Source organism: Lethenteron reissneri, chromosome 37 (assembly GCF_015708825.2).
Source record: "Lethenteron reissneri isolate LAM-NWPU_2019-01 chromosome 37, ASM1570882v1, whole genome shotgun sequence".
NCBI lineage: Eukaryota > Metazoa > Chordata > Hyperoartia > Petromyzontiformes > Petromyzontidae > Lethenteron > Lethenteron reissneri.
Window position 1 is genome coordinate 9,206,852 of NC_083815.1, and position 27,897 is coordinate 9,234,748.

General features: G+C 44.3%; 1 protein-coding gene across 6 annotated transcripts in view; it reads right to left on the reverse strand.

Moving 5' to 3' along the window:
• The window catches only part of LOC133351523 (uncharacterized), a 32,634-nt gene extending 13,165 nt beyond the window's left edge, over positions 1-19,469 (reverse strand). Inside the window, exons 1-8 of one of the 6 annotated variants that reach the window (XM_061566804.1) lie at positions 19,243-19,469; positions 10,998-11,160; positions 7,074-7,115; positions 5,748-5,898; positions 4,734-4,843; positions 3,207-3,373; positions 612-631; positions 177-313 (exon numbers count right to left, since the gene is read on the reverse strand). In XM_061566804.1, the coding sequence (XP_061422788.1) occupies positions 177-313; positions 612-631; positions 3,207-3,373; positions 4,734-4,843; positions 5,748-5,898; positions 7,074-7,115; positions 10,998-11,137 (767 nt within the window). In that variant the 5' untranslated portion in view covers positions 11,138-11,160; positions 19,243-19,469. Of the gene's footprint in view, positions 1-176; positions 314-611; positions 632-3,206; positions 3,374-4,733; positions 4,844-5,747; positions 5,899-7,073; positions 7,116-10,997; positions 11,164-19,135 lie in introns of all 6 variants that reach the window. The other 5 variants (XM_061566802.1, XM_061566801.1, XM_061566800.1 and 2 more) reach the window with 5 other exon arrangements.
• Positions 19,470-27,897: the final 8,428 nt, after the last annotated feature.

Sequence of the window (27,897 nt, forward strand, 5' to 3'; positions counted from 1 at the left end):
GTCGGGAAGTACACTAAACATTTTTAACAGACACACAAATATATATATGGAGATGAAGAACATTTTCCGTCCTATTCCAAGGGCCAACCAGCCTGACATAACTGTGGATAATTGAGCGTTGCTGATGAAGCAATGCACACATGCGTGGTACTGCGCGTCACCGCACCACACCTTACCTCTCGCACGTGTGACACTCGCACAGCTCGTTGTTCTCCCCGAAGAAGCCGTCACCGTAGTAGCACGTGATCTCCTCTCCGGGATCCACATCACGCAGCACTTGCACGCACGCCGCGTCGCGTCCCGTCGACACAAACTGAGCACGCGCGCAGCACAGCAACGACGACAGACACTTCCTTATATAACAATCATCTCATATTCTTTGGGTCTTTCGATGAGGCCACGTAGATAGCACAAATAATAAAAATAACGTTTCGATCGTAACACAAGCAATCGTCATCAGGTGAAAAATATAGCGTGAGAGCTGCTGAGAATTTAAATATGGCGCTTCAAACGATGCAAATTACCCAATCGCTTAAATCGCCGCAAACGTTGATATCGTCAAGTTGTTAAAGCCGAGAATGGAAATTTAAAAATGTGCTCCGTTTACTCACTTTGCAACTTGGCCTGCAATCTGCAGCGCACAGCGTGGCAGCATAAACATGGAGAGAAACAGGAAAGATTGGTTAGCTTCCATCACACATCATTACCGTCGGTCACAGATAAATGTCAGAGGGTTGAGAGAAAGGTTTGCATCTGATATGGGAGTGGTGCAACAACAAAGCATGTCAGTATAGGTGACACCAACCAGGCAGCTAACTGCAACTCGTTGTGTCTAAAAAGAAAGTCTTAATCGCTACCACAGCACCTTTTAAGCACGAGCCAAAATAAAATTACCGATGAGAAGTGAAAGCTGATGGTTAAGAACAATTGATCTGGGGTTACACTCAACAACGCAAAGCGCAGGCAGTAAATAATACACCATGCATGCACTTAAATAATTATATTTAATCAATGTTACGAACAAGAAATAACTTCACAACTGGTGCGCTTTAATAGTGTTGGGCTGCCACAAACTTCTAAGCCTATATGAATCACATGTACATTCCAAGGATTCAATGGCAGTGCTTACAACTCAAGAGCCCAACTGATCTAGACCTGTAAAGGTAGGGGAAGCAGTGTCCCAAGCTGGCCTGCATGGGGCTTGTTTGTGCTGTTGGATAAAACTGATGAGCAATGTGCAGCCAACCCCGTGTCATATTAATCCTGACCAAGCAAATAGAAAATTCAATACCAATTAACATCGCAGCATTTACACATTCATCCAGCAGACCCTGTGAGTAAGGTCACATACGCGTGGCTGGCTTTACTATCAAACGCGTGTGTAGTTCGGACAGTAGGATACATGCATTACAACCACGCATGTCGAGGGATTCCGGCACAAGGCTTAATTTCGCTGGCCACTCAAAAGTCAACTCAAGGCAGCGTTGATATTTTCAAAAGTTATTTTAACAATCGATGTCCAACATGGATAGGAACAGAGCGTTGCTGAAAATAAACGTGAATGCACGCCGTATGGAAAATTGTAACGACTCTGTGGCCTAGAACAATGCATCGATTTTCGGCTGTGCGAGCCAGCTTCTGTAAATCATGCAGATGACCTTCTTCTCCGAGACAATGCATTTTTTCATTGCCATTGCTGCTAGCGTCGCCACAACGAGGCTATGTCACTCCGACACATTAAAGTGAAAACAGAAAGCTCGGGCAGACAAGGACAATCTTATTAAAATAATAAATTTTATGCACACTAATCTGCTTGTCGTCACACAGCTTCATGGCTGCTCATCTTCTTTGAAATAGGAACAGGGTGTGCATAGAGCTATGGGGACACGTCCCAATTTTTAAGCTTCAGATTTTAGTTCCACGTGAGAGGGTGCCACAATCCCAGCCGATGGAACACGAGGCTTTTAGGACTTAAGCTAAAGTGTATCCCTGCTCAAGCAAGCAATGAGCCAGGTCTCATCTACAGTGGTGGAAATAAGCTGGTGATGAAAATTCCGCATTCCGATCGTGGGGGCCTAATCTCAAAACAGGGCAAGCCACTGTTTAAATTCCCAGAAAGTTCAACGTATTTTATCGACCCTGGAGGAATGATGGGCCGGGTCAATCCCTGACGGAACGAGGATTTTGACACGTTTCTGATTGAGAGTTGAGTGCTCTAAGCACAGCTACACCTTGGCCTGATTTAAACATTACTATTAGGGTTTTCTTCCACTGTATATTTCCCCCAGCAAACCATCCAAAGCTACTTCAGAATTGCACAAGCTCTGCGAGGTTGCATTCACTGGACTCCCATTAAGTGGCGGGAAAATTTAAAAAAATATAAATGTCCTATTTTAAGTCACGCGACTTCAGCAACTGGTCACTTTACAAAACAGATGTGTTTCTCTGCAATAGGCAGTTGGTGTTACTGTAATGTGATTTATGTGTTGTTTTCACATTAGCATTATTATTAGAGCTGATGTCCCTGATGGAAGATTGTTATATGTAGATGTATTATTTATCCATCAATGCAGAGTAAACCAATACATTTGAAAACACATCAAGGAAAAAAACCTATTTTATATACCAGTTATGAGTATGAACTGTTTTACTTATTATGGACAAAAATAATAATCTTGTTGACTTTAATATTATTTTGTTTTATCAAGTAAACATATATGAAATATTGTCATCGAGGTCATCTGGATCAAAAACAATGGCAAAAGAATTGGGGCAAAAGAATTGGAACAAAAGTTGAAAAGTTCACAAAAAAGAGCATGCAGATGGTGCATGCTTGGAATCATATTTAGGAGACGAAAAGTGGAACACATGGATCAGAGTAATAAAGGCAGCACATGTAAACAAAAATAACATTGACCTGAACATCAAATTGACTATATATATTCTTGGTTATTTCGGTAAAGTCATGTAGAAGGGAAATAATAAAATAATATTAATATAAAACAATAAAAATATGAATCCCGGCAGTCACGAAAGCTTTAAATCAAGATCAAATTGCCTGTTAAGACAAGCAATTGGGCTTAGGAAAGACATGTCGCTGGAAGGGACGATGACTTATAGTCGAAACCAACAAGTGACGTGACCGCCGGGGTGGAAGAAATGGACACCCCAGTCCGCTCCGTCGAGAGACAAAGCGCCACACACACCGTGATTGATGAAGGCGGCTGGGCCCAGCCAGAGCTGTGCGCAGTTCTTGCGCGTCGAGTACATGACGCTGAAGTCGTTCTCGCCGTGCCGTAGAAGCAGCGCCTCCTCCTCGGGCGTCATCTCTGCGATGCAGCCGACCAGCAGCTCCATTTTTTCGTTTTTCTTCCTGCGAGCGAAGACCCCAGCATGAGGTTAAGACTAAATTCGTCCAAAGGGACAAGCGCTGTTGGCGAGCCCTAAGGCCAACAAGGCTGCGACCTAGCACCAAGCCCGGCCAGTTGCTTTAATCTCCGTGCCGATGCTCATACTGGGGAGAATAAAAGGCAAGCTAATGAAAGCAAAACACAGGTTAAGATACTACATATGCCACTGATATGCGTTTCCCAAAAACATGTATACGTATGGACCTTTGGTAAATCCACTGCTGGTGGAGGGCACCCCCAGGACCCAAATAGCTGATAATTGATAAAAGGGCATATGCACTTATAAACTACATCCAAAACATAATTCTTGGTTCCATGGCACGAAAACGGTGCTCCACTTAATAATGAATTAAACGAGCAATTTATTTAAATGCTGGCTCGTGAAGTAGAACGGTAATGCTTTCCGTTGCTTAACAAGAAATATCGCTGTTGGCATCAAGTCAGAACCAAACGTTCAGAGACCAACGCTCACACAACGTGCAGCACGGGATATTTTTTCACTGCGCAAGCTATCGAGCACATGTTAATCTCACCAAATAAAAGTTGCTGTGTATGTGCGTGTTTAAAAAAAAAAGGCTTCAATATACAATTCGACACCACAGACACTCAATATACCTTTGTAAGAGCCACTCATTTGGCAGTCTTCGTAGCACAGAATGCTTTTACCAAGCACTGGCAGGTTTTACTATCAATGGAGTAACACCACAAATGCGCTATTGAAAAACACGTGTTACCACCCCACCCGAGAGAACGAGGTAGTGCTCTCATCGACATTTCTGACCTTAAACAGGCGGAGGGAATTACACATTCATACGGCAGGGGCCAGTCACACAATACTGGACATCTCGTGTTGGATTTTCACAAAGTGATGCTTGCTTCACAAACCCCATAGGTATGCAGCGCTGCGTTTATTTAATTATTGCATTCGAATGCATTAACAGCACAAAAATAATAAATACTTATGTATGTAGAACTTTCTTCGCACCATATGTAGCCAACCATGGTAATCGGAGGTGTGGGGGAAAAACAACAAACTAAACACAAAAAGCAGTTCGAAAGAAATAAGTTCTCAATCTAAATTCACAAGTGCGTAGCTCCAGTGGTTTCCAAATATCAGAAGGAAGAAAAAATAAATCTAGCAATGACACAGCTACACAATGGCTTGCTCTTGTATAATTAGCACTAAATGCTGCTCTATTTTGAGGATGGACAGACACCCTTCCCTGTTGATTTGTTATCCGGTGCAAACAGTGATGATTGCGAGGCGTTGTGTGTGCGATGTGCGAAGCGTGCACACAAAAACCCCCCAACGGTTGAACGAACCATTCTCGCGTGGCCACCACCTTGGCGCCGTTTTTCTCCGATGAGTATCGCGTGCACTGCTGGATCTCAAAGCCGCTTTCCGCCGTGAATATGCGGAGGTAGCGGAGAACCTGCAGTTGGCAAAGAGGAGAGAGATTAAGTGGCGCTGTCAAGATGAGGAACGCTCCCGTTTGCTCACGGGACTCGTAGATGTAAACGTTACGGGCAGTCCAACCTTCTCAGTAGGGAATAGGCAGAATGAATGCATTTTTAAGGTTTGAGGCCAGATTTGGCCAGTCAGTCTTTCAGCCCTCCCTCTGCTCTGAAGAAAAGCCTCCGTATTTGTACATGTGCCAAAGTTATTTCTCACTCAATTGAGCATTGAAGTGAACCTCATCTCCCATTTAAAATCCTGAGCCATTGGAAGAAAAATCGTCATTTTCACCTATTCATAGGGCAATCACTGTTGACTTTTCCACAAAGCGGTACCGACTTTATAGAGCCCAGAGGGGTGGTGGCCCGAGTGAATCCCAAACAAGGATTTTAACTTGCGACCTTCCCATAGTTGCCGGTGACCCGAGGCTGTGTGTGTGTGACTGCAAGCCTCGTAACACACACGGCTCGGCTCACATGGCTTCGTCACGAGAGACCTTCAAGGAGCAGGCGAGGTCTTTAATGCATGTAAGTATGTTGAACTTCTTCCGCACCGTACGTCGCCAACCATGCTAATCTGCTGGACCCATTCTATACCTTTGGGGTTAGGGATTTAGATGGCTAGATTGGGGAACATTAAGAGGGCACATCATACATTAAAATGTTTAGGCCTAGTGACGCCCACAGCGAGTGGTCCTAGGCTGGACTACAACGCTCTTCATGGGGACCGCTGGCAAGGCACGGACCGCCGCCCCCCCCACTCCCAGCTCTAGGACTCGCTATAAAGATCGTGGTCGATCCGGGCTAGGATCGGCCCGAGGAGGATCGGGTCCCCTGCTCCGGCGAGCAGGCTGCGTGCATGCGTGGCCCTGCATGCCGTACGTGCTCCTTGAAGATGCTCTTGTGCAGCAGGTGGTTGCGCGGCCACTCCCGGGCGCTGAGCGCGCGGTACGCTTTCTCCACGTCACCGTCCACACGCAGCTGCTCCGCCACCTTGCGCAGCTCCTCGCGGCGGCCCTTCACCGGCCGGAACCTGCCTCGCACCACACACACACAATGGTCAGCTTAATTAGGACATCGGTATGGCATACTAAGATTGGCAGCCAGGAAGACGTGTGTATTTATATAACCAAGTGACAAAGATAGCCCTAATCCCACGTAGTATGCACAGGCTGTTGGGGACAACTGCTGTAAACGAGCACCGAAGGGCTATGGGTTAGCACCATGCCGGACCGGCTTTGTCTCCCTCGTGGGGACGTTCATGCACCGTAACAGGTACTCATTGCAGGCTGAGTCGACCTAGGGGAGGGAGCCCCAGGAACAGTTTAGATTCACCATTGAGGTTAGCCATGCACGGGAATCGAACTCGGGTCGCCGGGTTCAGAGTGCATTGCGCTATCGACTACACTACCACTCCCCAACACGCATGTACATACATGAGGCTAAAGATCACCACCAAGTTTACCCGTACAGCCATGATACACTGGGCACTCTTTGGGCAATCATCAAATGCAATCTTTAACACATTAACTGCATGCAACGATGGAAACTTGTAGGAAAACAATAAAGCGTGATGGAGGTATGTCGAAAATAGTGCAGCGACTATTGCCAGTCAATATTAATGCCAGTGACAAGCGTCCTTGTGAGTTATGGCTTTTATAAGGCATCTACGAAGGCAGGCATGGCATATGGGGGGTGGGGGAGGTTAGCGTGGGGAGGACTCATGTCCAAAGAGCGTGCCATTGCCTCCCCGGTGCTGATGTTCACACACAGCACCAGGTACTCATTTAAGTTCAAAAATAATAAAGAGGCTAAATAAAGGTTCAGATTTCACTTGTCGTTGACGGGCATTATGATATACGTGCATACAAGCATCAAACATTGGAACATATATACTCAAGCGCACACCAACAACGAAACAGCAGAAATGTACCCCATGGTCAGCCTTCAGAATAATCAATTAAACTTGGCACAAGAAACTGGATTTGCCTCGGCAAACCAAAGATGGCAAACAGGTTGGCAAGCTACTTGAGGTATAATATGTAATGTATAGGGGCTACATATAAAACACACACACACTTAAGGGGTAGGTCCATGAAAGGTGATTTAAATACACCTATAAAGCACATAAAAGCTAATGTGAGCACCCGCATTGAAAGGGGTACAAGCCAATAAAATCAAGACGGCTCTTTCCTCGGAGATACATACCTAGGTTGTGTGTCCCGGAGAGCGTGACACGAGTTTGAAGCTCTGTTAATGAGGGAACAAAAAATATTGTAAAAGTTACGGCGAGGCAAACCACTGCAGCACTCTAATAATGTATTAAAGTGGCAGGGACTTCACTCGAGTGCTATAATGGCATGCTGAACTGTGACTTTAAAGTCGGCCTGTATAACCCGTCATGAATTGTCACAATTTCAAGTCGCAAGTCAATTTGACAAACAATTTTGACTAATTTTTTACATCTCCTTTGTATTGTTTCTGATTTGTACAGTTGTTTAAATGTAACGTTAGCATGCATGCATAGCTGTGTGCAATTTGCATAAATAGTTGATAGATCTTATATGTATAATTCAGAGTCCATGTATCATCAGTGAAAGAACACATTTTAAGAGACAAATTGTCATGCTAAATCTATATATTTTTTTGCATAAACAAAACCTCAATCTTGTGCCAGACAGCCCAGGACAAACAACCTACAAGAAAGGGTATTTTTGTATTTCAGGTTGCATGTTTGTTTCGTGGAATTGTGGTTTAAATAGATAATTGCCACCCAGCCTGTGCTCGGGTTAAAAATGCCTGTGACGGAAGGGTAATTTACAAAACATGACAAGATAATGCCAGCCAGCACTTCGGCTGGAGAGACACCACAGTGCTATGTCCCCGAAAAACTGTGGGCTGCCAATGCGACATTTCTGTCACGTAGACTCAATGACGATAGCACATGCTATGTCTCCATGGGTTACACATATAGACAAACAGTGCAACACTGCAGTTATGTGGGAGGGACGGGGTGGCGTTTTTATGCACAAACAAATGAAAATAATAGCAAACTTTTTATTACGACTAATCCCAGTTTTGAATAAACTTAGACAATAAGGTGAATGTATTGGTTGTGTGACCACTTCTGAGTGAATTCTCTGAGCTACAAAAAAAACTGTGAAAAATCAGAAGAATCGGTTTGTGGATCAGGAGATTTGTAGTTTAAGCAAATTCATCCGGAGCTCCAGATAGTAATATTCGCTAAGAGATGTTATAGATAGATCGTTTATTGTCATTGTCACCAGTACAACGAAATTTAAAATGCTCACCAGTCAGGGCATCATTTATAAATTTAAATTAAATAAAACAAGAAAATAAAAATAAAATAAAATGAAAGATAATCAATTTATACTATATATAAAAACAGCCCAAGTATACCCACATACCCACATAAGGTTACATTTTGTCATTGCACATCTCTATTTCACAATCAATTGTAAACACTATTACTTAATAATTAATTAGCATTATTGAGTGTGGTGATCGCTGTAGGATAAAAGCTCTGTTTGAATCTGTTTGTCCTTGTTTTGACTGATCTGAATCGTCTGCCTGATGGCAACAGCTCAAACAGTGAGTGTCCAGGGTGAGAAGAGTCCTTTATGTTCTGTGCTTTTTTGATGCAATTTTAATTGCAAAAGCAGCATTCACTGATTCACAGCAATGTCAGGTCACCTCCTTGCCAATAGCAGTATGAGACCTTCAATTTGTTTGAAGAGCAGAAGGTTATCAGTGATGATATACCTGCAGCATGAAGGCATATGAACGTATGAAGGTTTAACTGTTAAAAACTCAGCAAAAAAAAGCTCCGGGCCAGATTTTTGCATCTTAGCATTGGTCAATTTCCCCATTGCTATTAATACAGATACCAGACTTTTTTTTTGCCTAAAATAGTCACAAATAAAAACAATCCTAAAGAACACCCGAATTAAGTTTAATGCGCTTTATGTATTATTTTCCCATAAATAATATTTGAATGAATAATTATACAATATACATGGCTTATTGATCGTTTTAATATCGTGAGTTCAACTTTTATAGCTATACACGGATAACATTGATATCCGTCTGTACACTGTGAAAGGATGTGTGTAATAAAGGTACTTCCTAATAATAGAGCCAAGTGCCCGTTGATAAGACGATTCAGAGCATGGGCACAAACTGCATATGACATTGACACTGTGAGGAGAGCACAAACATTAATTGGCTGCAGAATTTGCCTGCCAGGCACTGATGACATTTCTCATATAAATAGAATCCTGTCTCAGTGAGCACCACTGCTGCGGGGAACGTGTGAAATTCACAATCGCAGAAGTGAACGATGGCTCTGTCGTATTAGCTTGACCTGGAGTGCATGGATTTGTGCTGTGCATACACAGACAGATACTTTCACGAACAGTCACGCTCTCATATGCATATATGCACTCACCACTCATAGGCTTTTTGAAAAATGTACTAATGCACCGAATCACACAAAAGCCTCAACAGACTGCGGGAGAGCGAGTGCTATTAGCGAGCACCTGTGAAGGAGGGACACGGCACAGAAGGGGGTGGGTGGCCAGCACCAGGCCTGGATGCCTTTGTGTCCCCAGTGATGAGGTTTACACATCGCACCAGGTACTCATTTGAGGCTGAGTCGACTTAGGGGAGTCCCAGGACCAGTTCAGATATTCGTTAGCAATGTTGGCCACGAGCGAGAATCGAACTCTGGTTGCTGGGTTCGTAGTGCAACGCGCGAACCGCTACACTACCACTCCCCACATACATACAAAGACAAAGATCCTCCGTATCGGTGACACAGACTGGGGGGGAAGGTGATGTTTGCCTGTGCTGAATAGGGCAAAGTAAGACACGAGGTTGGCAGGGCAATGTGGCCAGTTCCCATGCCCAACTACTGCCCATCTCCCCACGGTTCTCACTTCACCATGCTTCCGTTATAGGTAAAGTCAACTTAAATTTGACCGGTACAGGTTCATATACTTTCTGGTCACTGATGATGTGCAGGGTCGCGAGTTGAAACAAATTTGTCGTGCAGTACGTGCACGACTCTACCACTACGTCAACGTCGATAATTTGCATTTTTCAACAAGTAGGTGATGGCATGTGGGACCTTGTGCACAGCAGACATTATTATTTTTGTGAGCTATTTTTTTGCATGTTTAGTTTGTGCCCTTCCCCCGCACCTCCCAATAAGCACGGTTGGCTACGTATAATGCTAAAGAAGTTCAACATACATACATACATTATAGAAACTAAGGTAAGTTTAGGATTCTTCGAGTTCCGTGTTAATGCCCGAGAATCAAGAGAGACAGTCTTACGTTGACTTAGTTCTGGGGTATCACTTAGCACACACACACAGACACTTTCATACAATAAAGACAAAGATAACCTGTGCAGCCTACACAAGCTGTAGGGACAGATGCTGTTATTGAGCACCTATGAATGTCAGCATGGCACCTGAGGGGGTGGCAAGGCCAGAACCATGCCCGGATGCCTTTGTCTCCACCAATGCTGATGTTTAATACACAATGCGCATGGATATACTTTTAAGCCTGAATCGACCTAGAGGAGGACCAGAACCGGTTCAGAGAGTTTTCGCCGATGTTGGCAGCAGTTAGCTAATCAAGGCGCAAAAGCTCCCCATAATTCACACACATAACAACAATCGCCGTTCACCACTAAGTGATGGGGTGACTTTTCGATTTAAAGCTTTCGTGACTGCAGGGATTCATCTTCTTGGTTCTTTCGGTACAGTCACGTAGAAGGGAAGTAATAAAATAATAAAAATAAAACATAATAATTCTCACGACGTTTCGGCCACAACGCAAGCAGCCGTCCCCCTCAGGTGAAGAATGAACATTATTTTATTATGTTTTATTTTTATTATTTCATTACTTCCCTTCTACGTGACTTTACCGAAAGAACCAAGAAGATGATGGGGTGACGTCACCATGGCATTTGTGCATACGTTATAGGTGCTCTTTGAGACGACGTGAAGTGTCGAAGGCCCGTTGGAAGGAGGTCACGCAAAAGAACCAGGTGCCATGGGTTGAACACACACACACACACACGTGTACACATTCACACACGCACCGCGTGTTCATCTTGTGCGTCTGGAAGCCCAGGTACTGGTCGAGCACAAGCGAGGTGGCCAGGTCGTCGGTCTCGCAGAGCTCCTTGGCCGACATGCCAGTGCTGGGAGTCAGTCGGGAGCCGTGGCCCTCTGAGCACATCCTGTCCCACGCGCCGGACCCCACTGCTGTCACCACACATAGGCACATGAGCATGAACACACACACACACACGTTGTTTTACACAAAGATCCTGACCTGTATAGATGGACATGCATGTGTGCACATGGAAACAAGCCGACAACTATAGACAGGTACACCTACACAACAGCCCATATTTTGAGGAATGCACACACACACACACAGGCACATACAACTAACAGATCAAGACACACAGACACACGCACACACATATGCAAAATACAGAGATTCCCCGCGTACCCTATGTAGACTGATGGAGCAAAATGCTGTGAGCAAGCACCTATAAAGGCCGGTATGGTGCAAGAGGGTGTGGTGTAGCTTCCACCATCCATTCCTAGCTGCTATTGTCTCCCCTGTGCGTATATTTACACACACTGCACACGGTACTCATGTTAAGTGTGATTTGACCTTTGAGAGGCCCGGGACAACTGCCCCTAAACATGAACGAGCACAGACATACAGTACATTTAAAGAGATGCCAATAACGTAGATTCACACACAGTAATAATAGCTCAAATTTATATTGTGCCTTTGAATAAAAAGTATTACTAGACCTTGTACAGAACAATTCACATTATTGGAAAACAGAATTCAAAAGGAATAACAGATAAAGATCCACCTGAGCTACAAGTTGGATCTATGAAAGTTTAGCTTGTCAAGAACCCTCGAGTAGTCTGATGCACTGATTCAATCAATTAATGAAAATAAATTATTCTGCTCATAATCCAAGAATTTCTATTTTTAAATAGCAAAAAATTAAATGCGGTTGCAGTTAGACAAATTAAGCAAACACTATTTAAACGAGGCAATAACAATTATACGAGACATTTTTTAAAGGAAATGCAAACCGAAAGCAAGACAATTCATTGAATTGTGTGCGAGGGTGAACTGTTCGACGCGTAGTGGCTTCGCTGTGGAGAGTGCAGCAAGCGTGTCAGAGCCAGGGGAGGAGCCTGCAACGTAACAGTCATCTGTGTGCTAAAGGCGCCACCTACCGCTCGCTTATTGCACAACATCCACTCAAGATGCGTATTCTCATCTCCATATATATAAAAGGCCAAGTTGTGATAATGTGTCTGTTCAAAAATGTTTACCATACTTCCCGACATGCAACAAACTTGAAATTTGCCATGTGGGTACTTTCCACGGGTAGGAAAGCGAGTCATTGATATAAATAAAGACCTTCATCTGTATGTAGGTCTCAAAAACCTGTAGGGTACTTCCCGACAAGGTAGAAAGCTGAAATTTAGTACGTTTGTAGCTTTGAGGACGCAAACAGGAACAATCTGGAAATCCGAGATTTCCATTTTAAGGCACCCAAATCTCGATTTTAAGTGCCTCATAAACATGAACCATCATTCAATATTTTAGTTTGAGATAATTCGGATTCAAACGGTTTTGAACAAAAAAAATACACATTTTAGTACGTTAAAATCGGAATAGTTCGAAAACGGTAAAAGATAAGAGGTTCTCCTCAGAGTATTAAGTTCATACATTTGTGTTCTTTCCAATAAAAAATAACGGACTCTTTGAATTGAGCGGTTTCCGATGGGTATGTCTTTAAATATAACAAGCTGAATCAAGTCGTCAACAACAGTTTTTTTGCGGAACAATACAAATTTTAGTAGTTGTTAGTATCTGATCGTAGATTAAAAAAATCACTATCAGGTTAATTCTTATATTGAAAACTTTTTTTGCTGGCAAAGACGGCCTTCATGAACTAGTTTGACGATACACATGTCATGCAAACGGGTGGTCAGCCACAAAGGAATGAGCTGAGAGACTCAACCCACTGAGCTTCAAGCCAGGCGGCAGATTGCAGTACAGCAAGTGGGTTCCTGATCCATCGGTGAAAGACAATCAAGGCCGTATCCTCTCATATGTGTATGACTTCGAGGGGCTGTGGTTTCCTCCCACATGTAAAGGACTCATCAAGCAATTTGACAAACCACCTCGAGTCCATCGTAAATTCTCCGTTGTTGAAAAATATTCGTGCCGCTGTGGAAAGTCAACAGTGGATGTATTATTGGGAGACTGGTCATGTGAATGTGGAATATCTTCGGCCCTAGCTCAATGCTGACCAACAGGAGATGAACATAGCCCAGTTACTGCTATGGCCAGGGAGACGCATCCAAGTGTGAGAGTCTCATTTAACAGCATATGTTGAAATGTTCCCGTATTTAGATGCTTTATAAACTCAAATAACCACAAGGATTCAAGTATATTTTGATCACTTACAATCACGGAAACAGCATCTCAAAGCACTTAAAACCACAAACAGGAAATATAAAAATGAGGAAATGTCTCGAGAAATAACTAAATAAGTAGCAACAAATACAGAAAATCGTGCAGCGACATCTTAACAAACCCACAGACACCCAACATATGGCAAAAATAACAATCACAAGTCCAGCAAACCAATGAAATCCAAGGTAAACGTCTGGTACAAACCACCAATTAACCTCCAGCAATAATTTTTCCAGCCACAACTTAAAGAATGTTGGGTCCTCAAATTTACAAGTTATAAGCAGACTCGACTATACCTATGCCAAATTTCAGCAATTATTGAATATCTCTTTAAAACGCAATGTGATACTTTTTAAGTTCCCCATAACATCCTATATCTGAATTTCGAATTTAAAGCTTTTCGTGAATGCAGGGATTCATATTTTTGGTTCTTTCGGTAAAGTCACGTAGAAGGGAAATAATAAAATAAAACATAATAAAATGAAATTCTCACGACGTTTTGGCCACAACGCAAGCAGCCGTCCTCAGGTGAAGAAACAGAGCTGTCGGAAAGACAGCGTCTTAAGACCTGAGGACCGCTGCTTGCGTTGAGGACGGCTGCTTGCGTTGTGGCCGAAACGTCGTGAGAATTTCATGTTATGTTTAATTTGTATTGTTTTATTATTTCCCTTCTACGTGACTTTACCGAAAGAACCAAGAATAAGAATATCCTACATCTGTTTACAGATGCGTGAACATGTGTGTGGAAAGATTAAGAAATGTCTGCATGTACTGCCTCTGTCTGCAAAAGTTTTGCGTCACCATTCCACTTGGGAGCGATACAATTCTTCTGAATCCCCGACGGACTGTGATGCCAATAAAACACTATTTCCAGCGTAAACACACCCTTACATTCACCATCAATATACTAAGTATTCTGGGCACTAATACGGTGGTCCACGGGCATCATGAGGCGATGCTCTGGCTACAGAGCTTGACTCGCAATGGTAAAGCTGCGAGCTAAAATTTCAATAGGACACCTCCGGGGTCCATACAATAATTACAAATTTGTGGGAAGTCAACATGTCGAGGCTAAATCCTAGCACAGTATCATGACATTTCCAACGCTTGGTTCTCGGCTACATACCAAGATAAAATGCCACTGCAAAGTTCATATGACCAGAGATAATTCGACGTTTGACCAGGTCACGTGTACCAAGTGGTGTAAAAAACACAACTGCTTCATTTAACCTTCTCTTCAACACACATGTCCATTTAAGGTCACAACTTTTACAACCCTCCAATTGTTAAACACTACAGGGTTGATTCCACAGCCCTTCATTGCCCTGAAGAAGACAGAATTGATGCTTGCATACAGCGGACGTTTACGCCGCCACAATAAGCAGTGACGTTTTCAAGAAAGACTCGCTACACGCCTTTTTCAGAAGGATGCTGCAATATTATGTTTTGTCAATTCCTTCATTGGGTGATTTGCGTATCGAAGGAAACTGGAGAACCCAAGAGAGCAGTTCTCATGACGCATTAAGGCTGTACACACAACACAAGAATGCATTTAAACAAAACACTCCACTATTGATATTCAAACTGTGGAAAAGCAGTGTCAACTTAAAATACGAACTAATAGCAGTGAACAAAAGGAATTACAATTAGCCAGCTAATGACCACTTTAGATGTTACTACAGTACCAGCTCAGCAAGTGAAGAATGGGAAGGCAAGTTGGGATGTTACATTACCGATTCATCAAAAGAAAGTTTCTTATGCATCTAATTGGACATGTAGGAAAGAATAAGAATTAATTTGAAGATTATAACTGCTTAACAAACTCTGCACCAACTAAATGTGCTGCATTTACTTTCATGGACAAATAAGAATCGATTGTTAATGAGAAATGCAAAGCTGAACTGTGACAATTCATGATATTTGCAGAGTGAATCGTTACTCGCCTGAAAGGCTGCAATGTTAATATTTGGACAATAACTGGAAAAAACTCTCTTCCTTAACCGTTTAAAGTGTAGGGGAAAGCGCGATAAGTGATAATACTCTACGTGATGTCCTACACACCACATTAAATGTGTGTGTGGTTTGCAGCGTAAAATACACGCCCACATTGTTGTCTGTAGGAGGACCATGCTGTTAAAATGAATGAGATTTGCTTTCGTGCAAGATTACATATTCTGGTAGTGAATGTTTGGGAACGCAGGGGTGTTGGACGCCTTACGCTTAGCAATTTGTCAAGAGTGGTGGTTTCAATGATTCTGTTTACGTCATTTCAATCGCAGAAAGTGTGCAGGAATGCTTATCAAAGTGTGACCTCTGCAGGCTAAACAAAAACGTTAAAGACCCTGTGATGTGGTGCTTGCAAAAAACGGCCGTGTTGTTAGTCATAGCAATATTCAAATATTTTAAATTCACATGTAACTTAATAACATAGAAATACAATTTTTCAAAAATTCGTTTGAAAATTGTGCAATTTTATTAAGTGTATAAAAGTACATCACCATTAATTTGTTCATTGCCGTCCTATGTAAACAAGGGCAGTTGGTGAATCATAATTTCTGACGAGCTGCCATTAGTCTAAAAACCATTACAAGGGTAGTTGGTGGTTTATGAAATTGCAGTGTAATATACTTCTTACATGACCTCCTAATCCAAACATTCACTTTGCATTTCAATCACAGAAAAGGATCGTGACTGGGAAAAAACTAAAATCATGCTGACATTCGAAAGTGAAAAAAGTTGTCACGAGTTTCCTGAGAAAATAAAAACATTATTTAACTGTAGTTATATATTATAAAGCAATAAGGAAAATAATGATAGAATATCTTTACAACAATGCACATGATATGTTTAAAGGCATAAAGCACATTTGCAAACAACAATGTGTCTAATTAATTTGGATCCCGTGAAGCTGGTAGACAAGCAGGCTCCCAGTCAAAACATCATCATTCCTCAAGGGTCAGTACCAATGAGTGCTACGCTGTGAGGCTGCGTCACTTGGTGCAGGGAGTTGAACTGTGACAATGCTGTGGACAGACTGCTCCTCCCATATGAATGTGAAATCTTCACCACAAGCTCAAGATTACAAAATATGTGTTTGCGCATAAAGACACCGACAAATCACACAAGGTGCACATTTATAAAGTAGTATAGTTAAAGCTAATTTTGCTAAGAGGACATAACTCACTTTGTGCCAAGTCGGTACTGGCCACCATGCTAAGAGAGACTGGCCACCACCATTGTACTGTGGAATTTACACCAATGAGTGTGGGCTGCCAATGCAGAAGAATGCCACCCTATTGTTTATTCACAAGAAGACTCTTGATTCAGAATTTGACCCCAATCATCAGTCAAAAACAAAATACTATTAAACTTTATTGTATTTTACTAGGAAAGGCCTACTGAGATTTTCAGCAACGACCTCGCCAACATTGATACCTCAACGAAGTGGCCTATCGCGTGGAAATAAATAGTAGCCAAATACTCTGAATCGCACGTTTCTAAATGTGGAGGGGAAAAAACAAGAGAACTCAGAGAAAAATCCACACGACCACGAGGAGACAACATGTCAACTCCAAATAAACCGCAGGCGTGAGGATTCTGGATCGAACCCACGACCTCCTTGTATGCCAGGCGAGGCAGTAACATCTCGCCACACACATGGGTGGGGTAAACAACTTGACCACTGAGCAACTTCTCAAGAGGAGAAAAAAACCCACAACAAAAGCACCACCTACACAATGAGCTCTGGGGACAAATTGGCCGCGTTAATCTAATCCCTACAAGGTGAAGAAGGCGTGTCCCCCCCGCTCACTGCGCTTACTGCAGGGCGGTGTTGTCCGCCACGCGTGGGACGCAAACAGAACGTGCCTCACATGACAACAGAGCCACGTGGGCAAGGTGCAGTACCACGGGCAGACAGCAGGTAGAGCTCCACACACATCACGCATTCAACGTGAGGCTATAAAGGGTGTTAGATACACCACACACGCATTGTACTGGGCACTTTATGCACGCAAAAGAACACACAAATTATATATGGTATACCGTGCACATTGAAAACACAAAATATACACAATCAACACTATTCGTGGTGTAAACGATACACATTTATACGCGCACTGCATTATGCACACATTATATAACGTATTATAAATATATTAGTAGCTCAGCAGTTTAAACACGCTATAAAGACTGCACATGCTATATGCACTCAAAATGCATAACATATAAAACAGAATATAGAATTCAACACAACGCACTACATTCACGTCCATTATACACACTCGTCATGTACTTCGTGGCCATACACTGCGTGTACGAGTCAAACACCGAAGAGTACATCAGCAGGGTGAGCACAAATACACGAGGATCTTCACTGTGACGAAGCTCGTTTGAGACTGACTAGCCTTGAGAAAAAGTACAGCACTGAGGTGTGGGGCCATCTCACATGGAGCACGTAACGTCTATCGGGAAAACGTGGGTGGCGTAGGGTCATACTGGGGGGTTGCGTTTCGGTGACAGGAATCCTGTGGGAATGCAATTAACTGGATGAACGGTGCTTGCGGAAACGCCTTTCGAAGATGAAATGCAAAGACACGCGCCCGTAACGTATTTTTGCATTTCTGAATCTGAATTGGGCAGTGTGAGATAAAGTTCACTACACGCAACATGCATCACACATGCACTGAGCACACACAAGAAGGTACAAAAATACACGCGATGCACAACAGCACGCAAATACATTAACACACAATACATGCATAAAAAAACGCATCACACATTAAATACATTACACTGCACAGCGTACTCTACATACATACATAACCCATACTCTTGGTTATTTCGGTAAAGTCACGTAGGAAAATAAAACAATGAATAAAATATAAAAATAACCCACTCACACCTGAATATAGTCACATAAAATACACGCAGAATCAGAATATGTATGTATACTGGAGGAATCTGAGGAGCGAAAAAGTGCCTTTTCACACTACAAGACACCCCCCCCCAACGTTTTCCATAAACATAATACACACTACAGAGTACATATAGACTTTACAAAACACACTACAAGTATACATTATACAGTACAAGCATAATATTCACCAACGAACACAACATACCGCAGTACAAGTACTCCATACAGACGTAAACTACGCAATACAACAGCGTATCCAAGTGAACTCACAAATTAGACAATACACACAATTACATACCACAAACCACACTACATAGATTTCAGGATCACACAATTACTCCATACACAAATACAACATACACAATACAGTATACGGCACACACACACAATACCACAACGCACTCCACACGTAAACACCACGAATCGCAACCCACTGCATGGCATTGAAACAGAACCAACCCTCCTTAATGCCGTCCTTAACACTGGCTAAAATGAATGCACAATCATCCAAGAGGCGATGCATTTCACTAAACATTTAATAAGCGCAAACTAAGAAACCCATCACCTGATAGCAACACCAACTGCGGCCTAACACCAGCTTGGAGCCTACGAACTTTCCTAATTCCCCTGCGGGCGGGAGCGACACACAACCTCGCTGCGGCGACCAGGCTGGAGGGCCTCCCCCCCACCACCCCCGCTCTCCGAGACGCAACCTCGAGCAAAGCTCATCCTCGCGGCACACCCGCGGCACCGCCGTCGTCTCAAGCTCGTTCGGACGCAGATTCGCGACGCACCGGGGAGGGGAATCGCGGGGAGCGAGGGCCCGACCTGCGAGTAGCCGAGGGGAGGCGCGATAAGCCGAGGCCTGACGCAACATGGCGGCGCCCCGCTCGTTCACTACCTTTCGCTCCGATACTTGAAAATAGTCCCGACTTCGGGCGCCTTTACGGGCCGTTGGGAACGAATATAGTCGTTGTCATCGCGCCGCATTTGCACGAGCGTGAGCCGCTCGCGTCGGCCGGCGCTATTTCGAGGCGTTCGGCGTGCGATTTCGACGTCGTCGGACGCTGTGTAGTGAGTGAAGTGGCTGTGGCGTCGGAGGGATACGGTTTAGGTGGTTATCGTCTGCGGCCGCTAGCCCCGCCCAGTCCCCCTAAGCCCCGCTCAGTCCCCCTAAGCCCCGCCCAGTCCCCCTAAGCCCCGCCCAGTCCCCCTAAGCCCCGCCCAGTCCCCATAAGCCCCGCCCAGTTCCCCTAAGCCCCGCCCAGTTCCCCTAAGCCCCGCCCTCTCCATTATAGCCCCACCCCTTACCTCTTGAAAAGAGAATAGCTCAGCACATTTGTCAATGACACCACCGCCTTCCCAAAGACTCTGTCCACGGACTCCTCTACTTACGAACATTCGACTTACGAACGTTCAACTTACGAACTGTCAGAGATGCGAACAAACCTGTCCGTTAAGTCCATTTGCCCTTTTGCACCGAGAGTCGTAAGTTCAACCGCCGCGCAATAGATGGCGGTGGTGGCATCTACATCTGCAGAACGTGAAGAGCCAGTGGCATCTACATCTACAGAACGTGAAGAACCAGTGGCATCCACATCTGCAGAACGTGAAGAACCAGTGGCATCTACATCTGCAGAACGTGAAGAGCCAGTGGCATCAACATCTGCAGAACGTGAAGAACCAGTGGCATCTACATCTGCAGAACGTTGAAGAGCCAGTGGCATCTACATCTGCAGAACGTGAAGAACCAGTGGCATCTACATCTGCAGAACGTGAAGAACCAGTGGCATCTACATCTGCAGAACGTGAAGAACCAGTGGCATCTACATCTGCAGAACGTGAAGAACCAGTGGCATCTACATCTGCAGAACGTGAAGAGCCAGTGGCATCTACATCTGCAGAACGTGAAGAACCAGTGGCATCTACATCTGCAGAACGTGAAGAACCAGTGGCATCTACATCTGCAGAACGTGAAGAACCAGTGGCATCTACATCTGCAGAACGTGAAGAACCAGTGGCATCTACATCTGCAGAACGTGAAGAACCAGTGGCATCTACATCTGCAGAACGTGAAGAGCCAGTGGCATCTACATCTGCAGAACGTGAAGAGCCAGTGGCATCTACATCTGCAGAACGTGAAGAGCCAGTGGCATCTACATCTGCAGAACGTGAAGAGCCAGTGGCATCTACATCTGCAGAACGTGAAGAACCAGTGGCATCTACATCTGCAGAACGTGAAGAACCAGTGGCATCTACATCTGCAGAACGTGAAGAACCAGTGGCAATCTACATCTGCAGAACGTGAAGAGCCAGTGGCATCTAACATCTGCAGAACGTGAAGAAGCCAGTGGCATCTACATCTGCAGAACGTGAAGAACCAGTGGCATCTACATCTGCAGAACGTGAAGACCAGTGGCATCTACATCTGCAGAACGTGAAGAGCCAGTGGCATCTACATCTGCAGAACGTGAAGAAGCCAGTGGCATCTACATCTGCAGAACGTGAAGAACCAGTGGCATCTACATCTGCAGAACGTGAAGAGCCAGTGGCATCTACATCTGCAGAACGTGAAGAACCAGTGGCATCTACATCTGCAGAACGTGAAGAACCAGTGGCATCTACAGTCTGCAGAACGTGAAGAACCAGTGGCATCTACATCTGCAGAACGTGAAGACCAGTGGCATCTACATCTGCAGAACGTGAAGAGCCAGTGGCATCTACATCTGCAGAACGTGAAGAGCCAGTGGCATCTACATCTGCAGAACGTGAAGAACCAGTGGCATCTACATCTGCAGAACGTGAAGAACCAGTGGCATCTACATCTGCAGAACGTGAAGAGCCAGTGGCATCTACATCTGCAGAACGTGAAGAACCAGTGGCATCTACATCTGCAGAACGTGAAGAACCAGTGGCATCTACATCTGCAGAACGTGAAGAGCCAGTGGCATCTACATCTGCAGAACGTGAAGAGCCAGTGGCATCTACATCTGCAGAACGTGAAGAACCAGTGGCATCTACATCTGCAGAACGTGAAGAGCCAGTGGCATCTACATCTGCAGAACGTGAAGAACCAGTGGCATCTACATCTGCAGAACGTGAAGAGCCAGTGGCATCTACATCTGCAGAACGTGAAGAACCAGTGGCATCTACATCTGCAGAACGTGAAGAGCCAGTGGCATCTACATCTGCAGAACGTGAAGAGCCAGTGGCATCTACATCTGCAGAACGTGAAGAGCCAGTGGCATCTACATCTGCAGAGCGTGAAGAACCAGTGGCATCTGCAGCTGTAGAACGTGAAGAACCAGTGGCATCTACATCTGCAGAACGTGAAGAGCCAGTGGCATCTACATCTGCAGAACGTGAATAGCCAGTGGCATCTACATCTGCAGAACGTGAAGAACCAGTGGCATCAACATCTGCAGAACGTGAAGAACCAGTGGCATCTACATTTCCAGGACGTGAAGAACCAGTGGCATCAACATTTGCAGAACGTGAATAGCCAGTGGCATCTACATCTGCAGAACGTGAAGAGCCAGTGGCATCTACATCTGCAGAACGTGAAGAACCAGTGGCATCTACATCTACAGAACGCGAAGAACCACTGGCATCTACATCTGCAGAACGTGAAGAACCAGTGACATCTACATCTGCAGAAGTGAAGAGCCAGTGGCATTTACATCTGCAGAATGTGCAGAACCAGTGGCATATACATCTGCAGAACGCGAAGAGCCAGTGGCATCTACATCTGCAGAACGTGAAGAGCCAGTGGCATCTACATCTTCAGGACGTGAAGAACCAGTGACATCTACATCTGCAGAACGTGAAGAACCAGTGACATCTACATCTGCAGAACGTGAAGAACCAGTGGCATTTACAGCTGCAGAACGTGAAGAACCAGTGACATCTACATCTGCAGAACGTGAAGAACCAGTGGCATCAACATCTGCAGAACGTGAAGACCGGTGGGATCAACATCTACAAGAGATTATACAACTTTTAAAGCCACGCCACGTGTTTAGTGTACATGCCGTACAACATGTTTGGAATCGACAGGAGTAAAGTTGGACTTACGGACAAATCGACTTATGAACAGACCTCTGGAACCTAACTCATTCATAAGTATAGGAGTCCTTGTATCTGTTTTTTTCCTGCATAAAGATAAAAGTAATTGTTATACACACTCATTGAGCCCAACGACCTTCTGGGAGGGCATAATTTCAGCAGTATTGATTCAGTCCAAGCAAACTCCTTACCTATTAATTATTAGCCCTAATGGTTTTTGCTGTTCTGCTGGGTCAACTCTGGGATGAAGCCACTATCTACGATCCTCGGTCTCTGGTCCAGAAATGTAGTATCCCCGTGTGTTTGCTAAGTTAGGAACGGTGGTTACCACCCTATGTCGTTATCCTGTTAATGTTCAGAGTTACCCATTGTGTTAAGATAATGAATAGTGTTGCCTTCAAAGTCCAGTTGTGTGCCTGAATTTAACCCACTACAATATTAATAAGCAGACAATACACCTCCTGCACGTACTGTTATCTGTCCCTCCATACTCAAAATAAAAGCATTTTTCACATCTCATCAGCTACTTGACCTTCGAAGAGTGCATCATCTCAACAGCATTGATTCGGGCCCACCGCGGGGCTTACGGCGTGGTAGCTTGAATTTTTTTGTTTACGTATACCCCACCATTTGAGAGCCAAATCCCTCGCAAGCGCGCATGCGCAGACAGACAGACAGACAAAAATAATTTTATAGGTAAGATTAGTAACACTGTGTAACCATTTTTTTTCCTGGGTCGTAAGTGTTATTTCATAATTGCCTTTGCCTCAAAAGTACAGAAAATGGCTATTATTCCCCACAAACTTTGCTTTTGTGACCAGGACAGTGATATTTTGAAATTTACCTATTTTCCAGAACATTCCAGATAGATTCAGTGCTGAGTAAACTTGGAATAATCTCTCGAACATTCTAGAACTTTCCAGTAATATAAATAGTAGTATAAATACAGGGGCCTTAAGCCCACCAGTTCAGTTTAGTTCCAGCTGCCTAAGTGGATACATATCTGCATTTTTCTGAGATGGCATCAAGAGGCTGCAAGCATCCGGAAGACGCATTTAGCGATGTCTGCGGCCAATTTATCAAGACAAGAGCGAAAAAGTACTCTGTGGAAGCATTGCTAAGATGTGTGAGGCCAACAAGACATATTTCGGCATACCTGTCAGGGATCAAGACAAACCCCTGGGCACCCCATTTCACCTGCGAGCAATGCAAACAAACTCTGGAAGGTTAGATGGACAATTGTTGCTCGAAATTTTATGTTATAAAATTTGTAAAAAAGATTAAATTGTAAAAGTTATAAATTTTAAATGTTTACAATTTTCAATGTTATTGAAAAGATATATCATATATGAAACATGTTGCGAGAATCTCTTACACATTAGTCATGGGTGAGATAAATGTATTTTTGTAGGATGGTACAGAGGGGAAAAGAGAGCCATGAAGTTCACTATCCCAAGAATTTGGCGAACCCACTGACCGCTCAAACAACTGCTACTTCTGCATGGTGGACCCTTCCAAACGTAGGACTGGCAAGAATGAACCTGCTATCACGTATCCGGACCTTCCTTCATCCATCGCCCCGGTACCACACTGCCATAAGCTCCCCGTACACACTCCTCCGGAGAGAGAGCAGCCGTCTTTCGATGAGAGCAGCAAGTCAGAGAGCGAGGAAGACGTTGTAGATCCAAATGACAATTTCAGAGGTGGACCTGAATAGAGAAACCCATACACCCCAACCAAAACGACCTCAACGACTTGATCAGAGATCTTGATCTCACCAAGTCCAATGCCGAGCTTTTGACGTCTAGGCTCAAGCAGTGGAACTTGTTGGATGAAAGTGTGCAAGTCGCAGATCAGAGGAAGCGTCACCAACCTTTTTGCAGCGTCTTCACCCGTCAAGATGAGCTCTGCTTCTGCCACAATGTGACCAGTCTGTTCGAGGCAATCGGAATCGCCTGTAACCAGAATGAGTGGCGCCTCTTCATTGACAGCTCATCTAGGAGACTCAAAGCCGTGCTGCTCCATAATGGTAAAAAGTACCTGCCCCTGGCTCACTCGGTGCTCCTCAAAGAAGATTACAACAGCATTAAGACCTTGCTGGACGCCTTGAAGTATGATGAGTACGGCTGGGAGGTCATCGGAGACTTCAAAATGGTGGCATTCCTGATGGGTCTCCTAGGTGGTTTTACCAAGTTTACCTGCTATCTTTGCCTTTGGGACAGCAGGGACACCAAGGCGCACTACCACAGGCAGGACTGGCCACAGCGGACCGAGTTCTCTGTGAGGAGGAACAACGTCAAGTAGGAGCCACTGGTGGACCCCCGAAAGGTGCTGATGCCACCACTGCACATCAAATTGGGCCTTGTGAAACATTTTGTCAGAGCTGTAGATAAGGAGTCGGCAGCCTTCAAGTACCTTCAAGACTTCTTCCCTAAGCTGTCTGAGGCAAAGGTCAAAGCCGGTGTCTTCGTCGGACCACAGATAAAGAAGATTCTGGAGTGCAATTAATTCCCCAAGAAGCTCACTAGTAAGGAGAAAGCGGCTTGGGACAGCTTTGTCGCAGTGGTTCGTGGCTTCCTGGGCAATCACAAGGTCAAAAACTACATGGAGCTGGTTGAGACTCTGGTGAAGAACTACGACACAATGGGTTGTAGGATGTCCCTCAAAGTCTATATCCTTGATGCTCATCTTGATAAATTCAAGGAGATCATTGGAGCGCACTCGGAGGAGCAAGACAAGGGCTTCCACCAGGATATACTGGACTTTGAACGCCGCTACCAAGGACAGTATAACGAGAAAATGATGGGAGACTACATTTGGGGGCTGGTTCGTAAAAGCGATTTACAGTATAATCGTAAATCTCGAAAAACTACTCACTTCTACATCTTTTGTAGTAATTTTTGTATTACTTTCGTAGAAATACATGTTAATTTTGATTAATGTGTTGTTTTTTCTGACTTTATGTGAACGAAAAGACACAAATTCGCCCGTTTTCTCATTGAAAATAGGTACATTTCTAAATATCACTGTCTTGGTCATAAAAGCAAAGTTTGTGGGGAATAATAGCCATTTTCTATACTTTTTAGGCATAAGCAAATACGAAATAACACTTACTACCCAGGAACAAAAAATGTGTTACATAGTGACACTCAGTTAACTATTGAGTTTCCTCTATAAGGAATTGTAACTGCAAGATGTATTACTTAATAATACGCTTCCACGTATTCAACTGCTATGGACACCATTTTGATGCAAAACTACATTCTCTAATCCATATACAGTAGTCATAATTACATTCTCCACAATGACACGGATTGAAGTACCTGGGAACAGAACGAGAACTTAGGATCAGTGGCAATTCCCAAATTTTGCACACTCTTTGGCAGCGCCATGCGTTGAGGCAGTGGATTCTCACACCGGAATCGCGACTGAGCTGTGGACGTTGATGCATCATCGCTGACCCCTTCGACACCCGGATTACCCCACACCAGGCCATTTGGCTCACAGGCAAGAAACTCCGCCAGCAGCAACAGCACCGCAAGCAACTCGTCACAGAGAAATGGCTCAGGTGGCACTCGCTGTAAGGGGCCGTCCATAAATGACGTCACGCGATTTTGAACGATTTTTTTACCCCCCCACCTCGTCACACGGCGTCACAAAAGTCAGACCCCCCCCTCAAATATGACGTCACAAAGCTCTGCCCCCCCCCCAAAAAACAATATTTGCATTTTGAAAATAAAACATGCTTCAAATCGCTTTAAACTATTGTCATTGTAGTGCGTATTTAATGTGGCGCTGAATTCTGATGTTGTAGGAGAAAACATTTATTAAAAAGTCTATTTAATTAAGTAGAACGTGTTGTCTATATTTATTTAAAGTTGCGCATTTTGATGTGACGTCACATTTCTCACCCCCCCCCCCTCATCACACATCGTCACAAATGTCTGACCCCCCCCCCCCCCCCCATAGGTGCGTGACGTCATTTATGGACAGGCCCCTAAGGTGAGCACTCGCCTCTTTACTTGTACGGAAGCGAGTTCGAATCCTGGTCGTGGGTCGATTCAGCTCATTATCTATCCGGAGTCAATAAAATGGGTACCAATTTGTCACAAAAAATAAATACACGTTGCTTCAAAAAAATGTTAACACTTATATGGGACTGTCGTTTTCAATGGAAACAGAACGGATAACACACTGCAACATGAAAACAAATGCATGTTAATAGCTTAAAAAAATCAGTCTCCATTTGTTCGCCATCATTGTCAACACTGTGCCTGGAATCTTCTCCAGAGCCCGGAGGCACATTTCTTGTGCTATTGTTGCAAATTCTCAGAAATGTTGACATCATTTTTGAAGCACCCTGCGTTTATAATTGCAATCATCCACAAGTGAGGACGGCTGCTGTCGTTTGAGTGTGGGATGTCACTCACTGGTTCAGTGCTGCCCGTTGCAAATAAGCGTCACCCATTGCTATTTGGAGCAGGGGACACTGGCCGTGTGACGTACATGCACAAGGTGTAAGGACGCCGCCACACGACAATGCTTGACCTTTATACCATTCATCCGCCTCACTCTTCCGAGAGCACGTGGCTCGTTCGGCACCACACCGCAACAGATGCCCGTCGTGTAAAAGCAGGCTCCTAGGGGGGCAATATTGCAGCAGCGAATATGAACTGACTGTGCCTGACGAATGACAAGCAATCGACAGTTGTGTCTCTGTTTCCCTGCTACCTGTTTTGATTGTCGCCCACTTTTTCTCAAGTTGAGTCGATGGCCACTCGTGCAGTTTTTTTTTGTTGGAACTTGTGGGATCTGCATAACGATGAGAGGGCATTTACACTATGAGACCTCCTTTACCAGTGGCCAATTATAGTGATAGGTTTTTTACCCTTTCAACTGGTACAAAAACTGACACCTTTATATAAAGGTGTCAGTTTTTGTATAAAGGTGTCAGTTTTTGTACCAGTTGAAAGGGTAAAAAACCTATCACTATATTTTGCCACTGGTAAAGGAGGTCTCAGTGTAAATGCCCTCTCATACCAGTTGAAAGGGTAAAAAAACCTATCACGATGAGAGGGCATTTTCACATGCAAATGGAACATATTTGCGGCTGAACTATGGCGCAGTTCGAGCCGGTAATGTGATAGATAACCCCAGAGTTTACTTAAAACATGCGCTTCCCTGTGCAGGAGCATGTTATTGTTGTGGCGGTGGAGGCGATTTAGCAGGCGGTGTAAGTCCCACTGAGCAGTTTTATCCGAGTTTACAGTGCTGCTGCGCCAATATTTACTTACCCCCTGCCTCTCCAAGCTCATGGGCTTGTTGCCAAAGTGTTTCCATCCCCCAAGCATTTTGAAACAATGAAATGCCGGGGTGGATTGGTTGGGGTAAGTTGGGCCATTCAAGCTGAGCGATGGTTGCCTGGCTAACACCGCAATGCACGTCTGTATACACAGCGGAGCGGAGAGCAGGGCAGATAAAATGCAGCAAA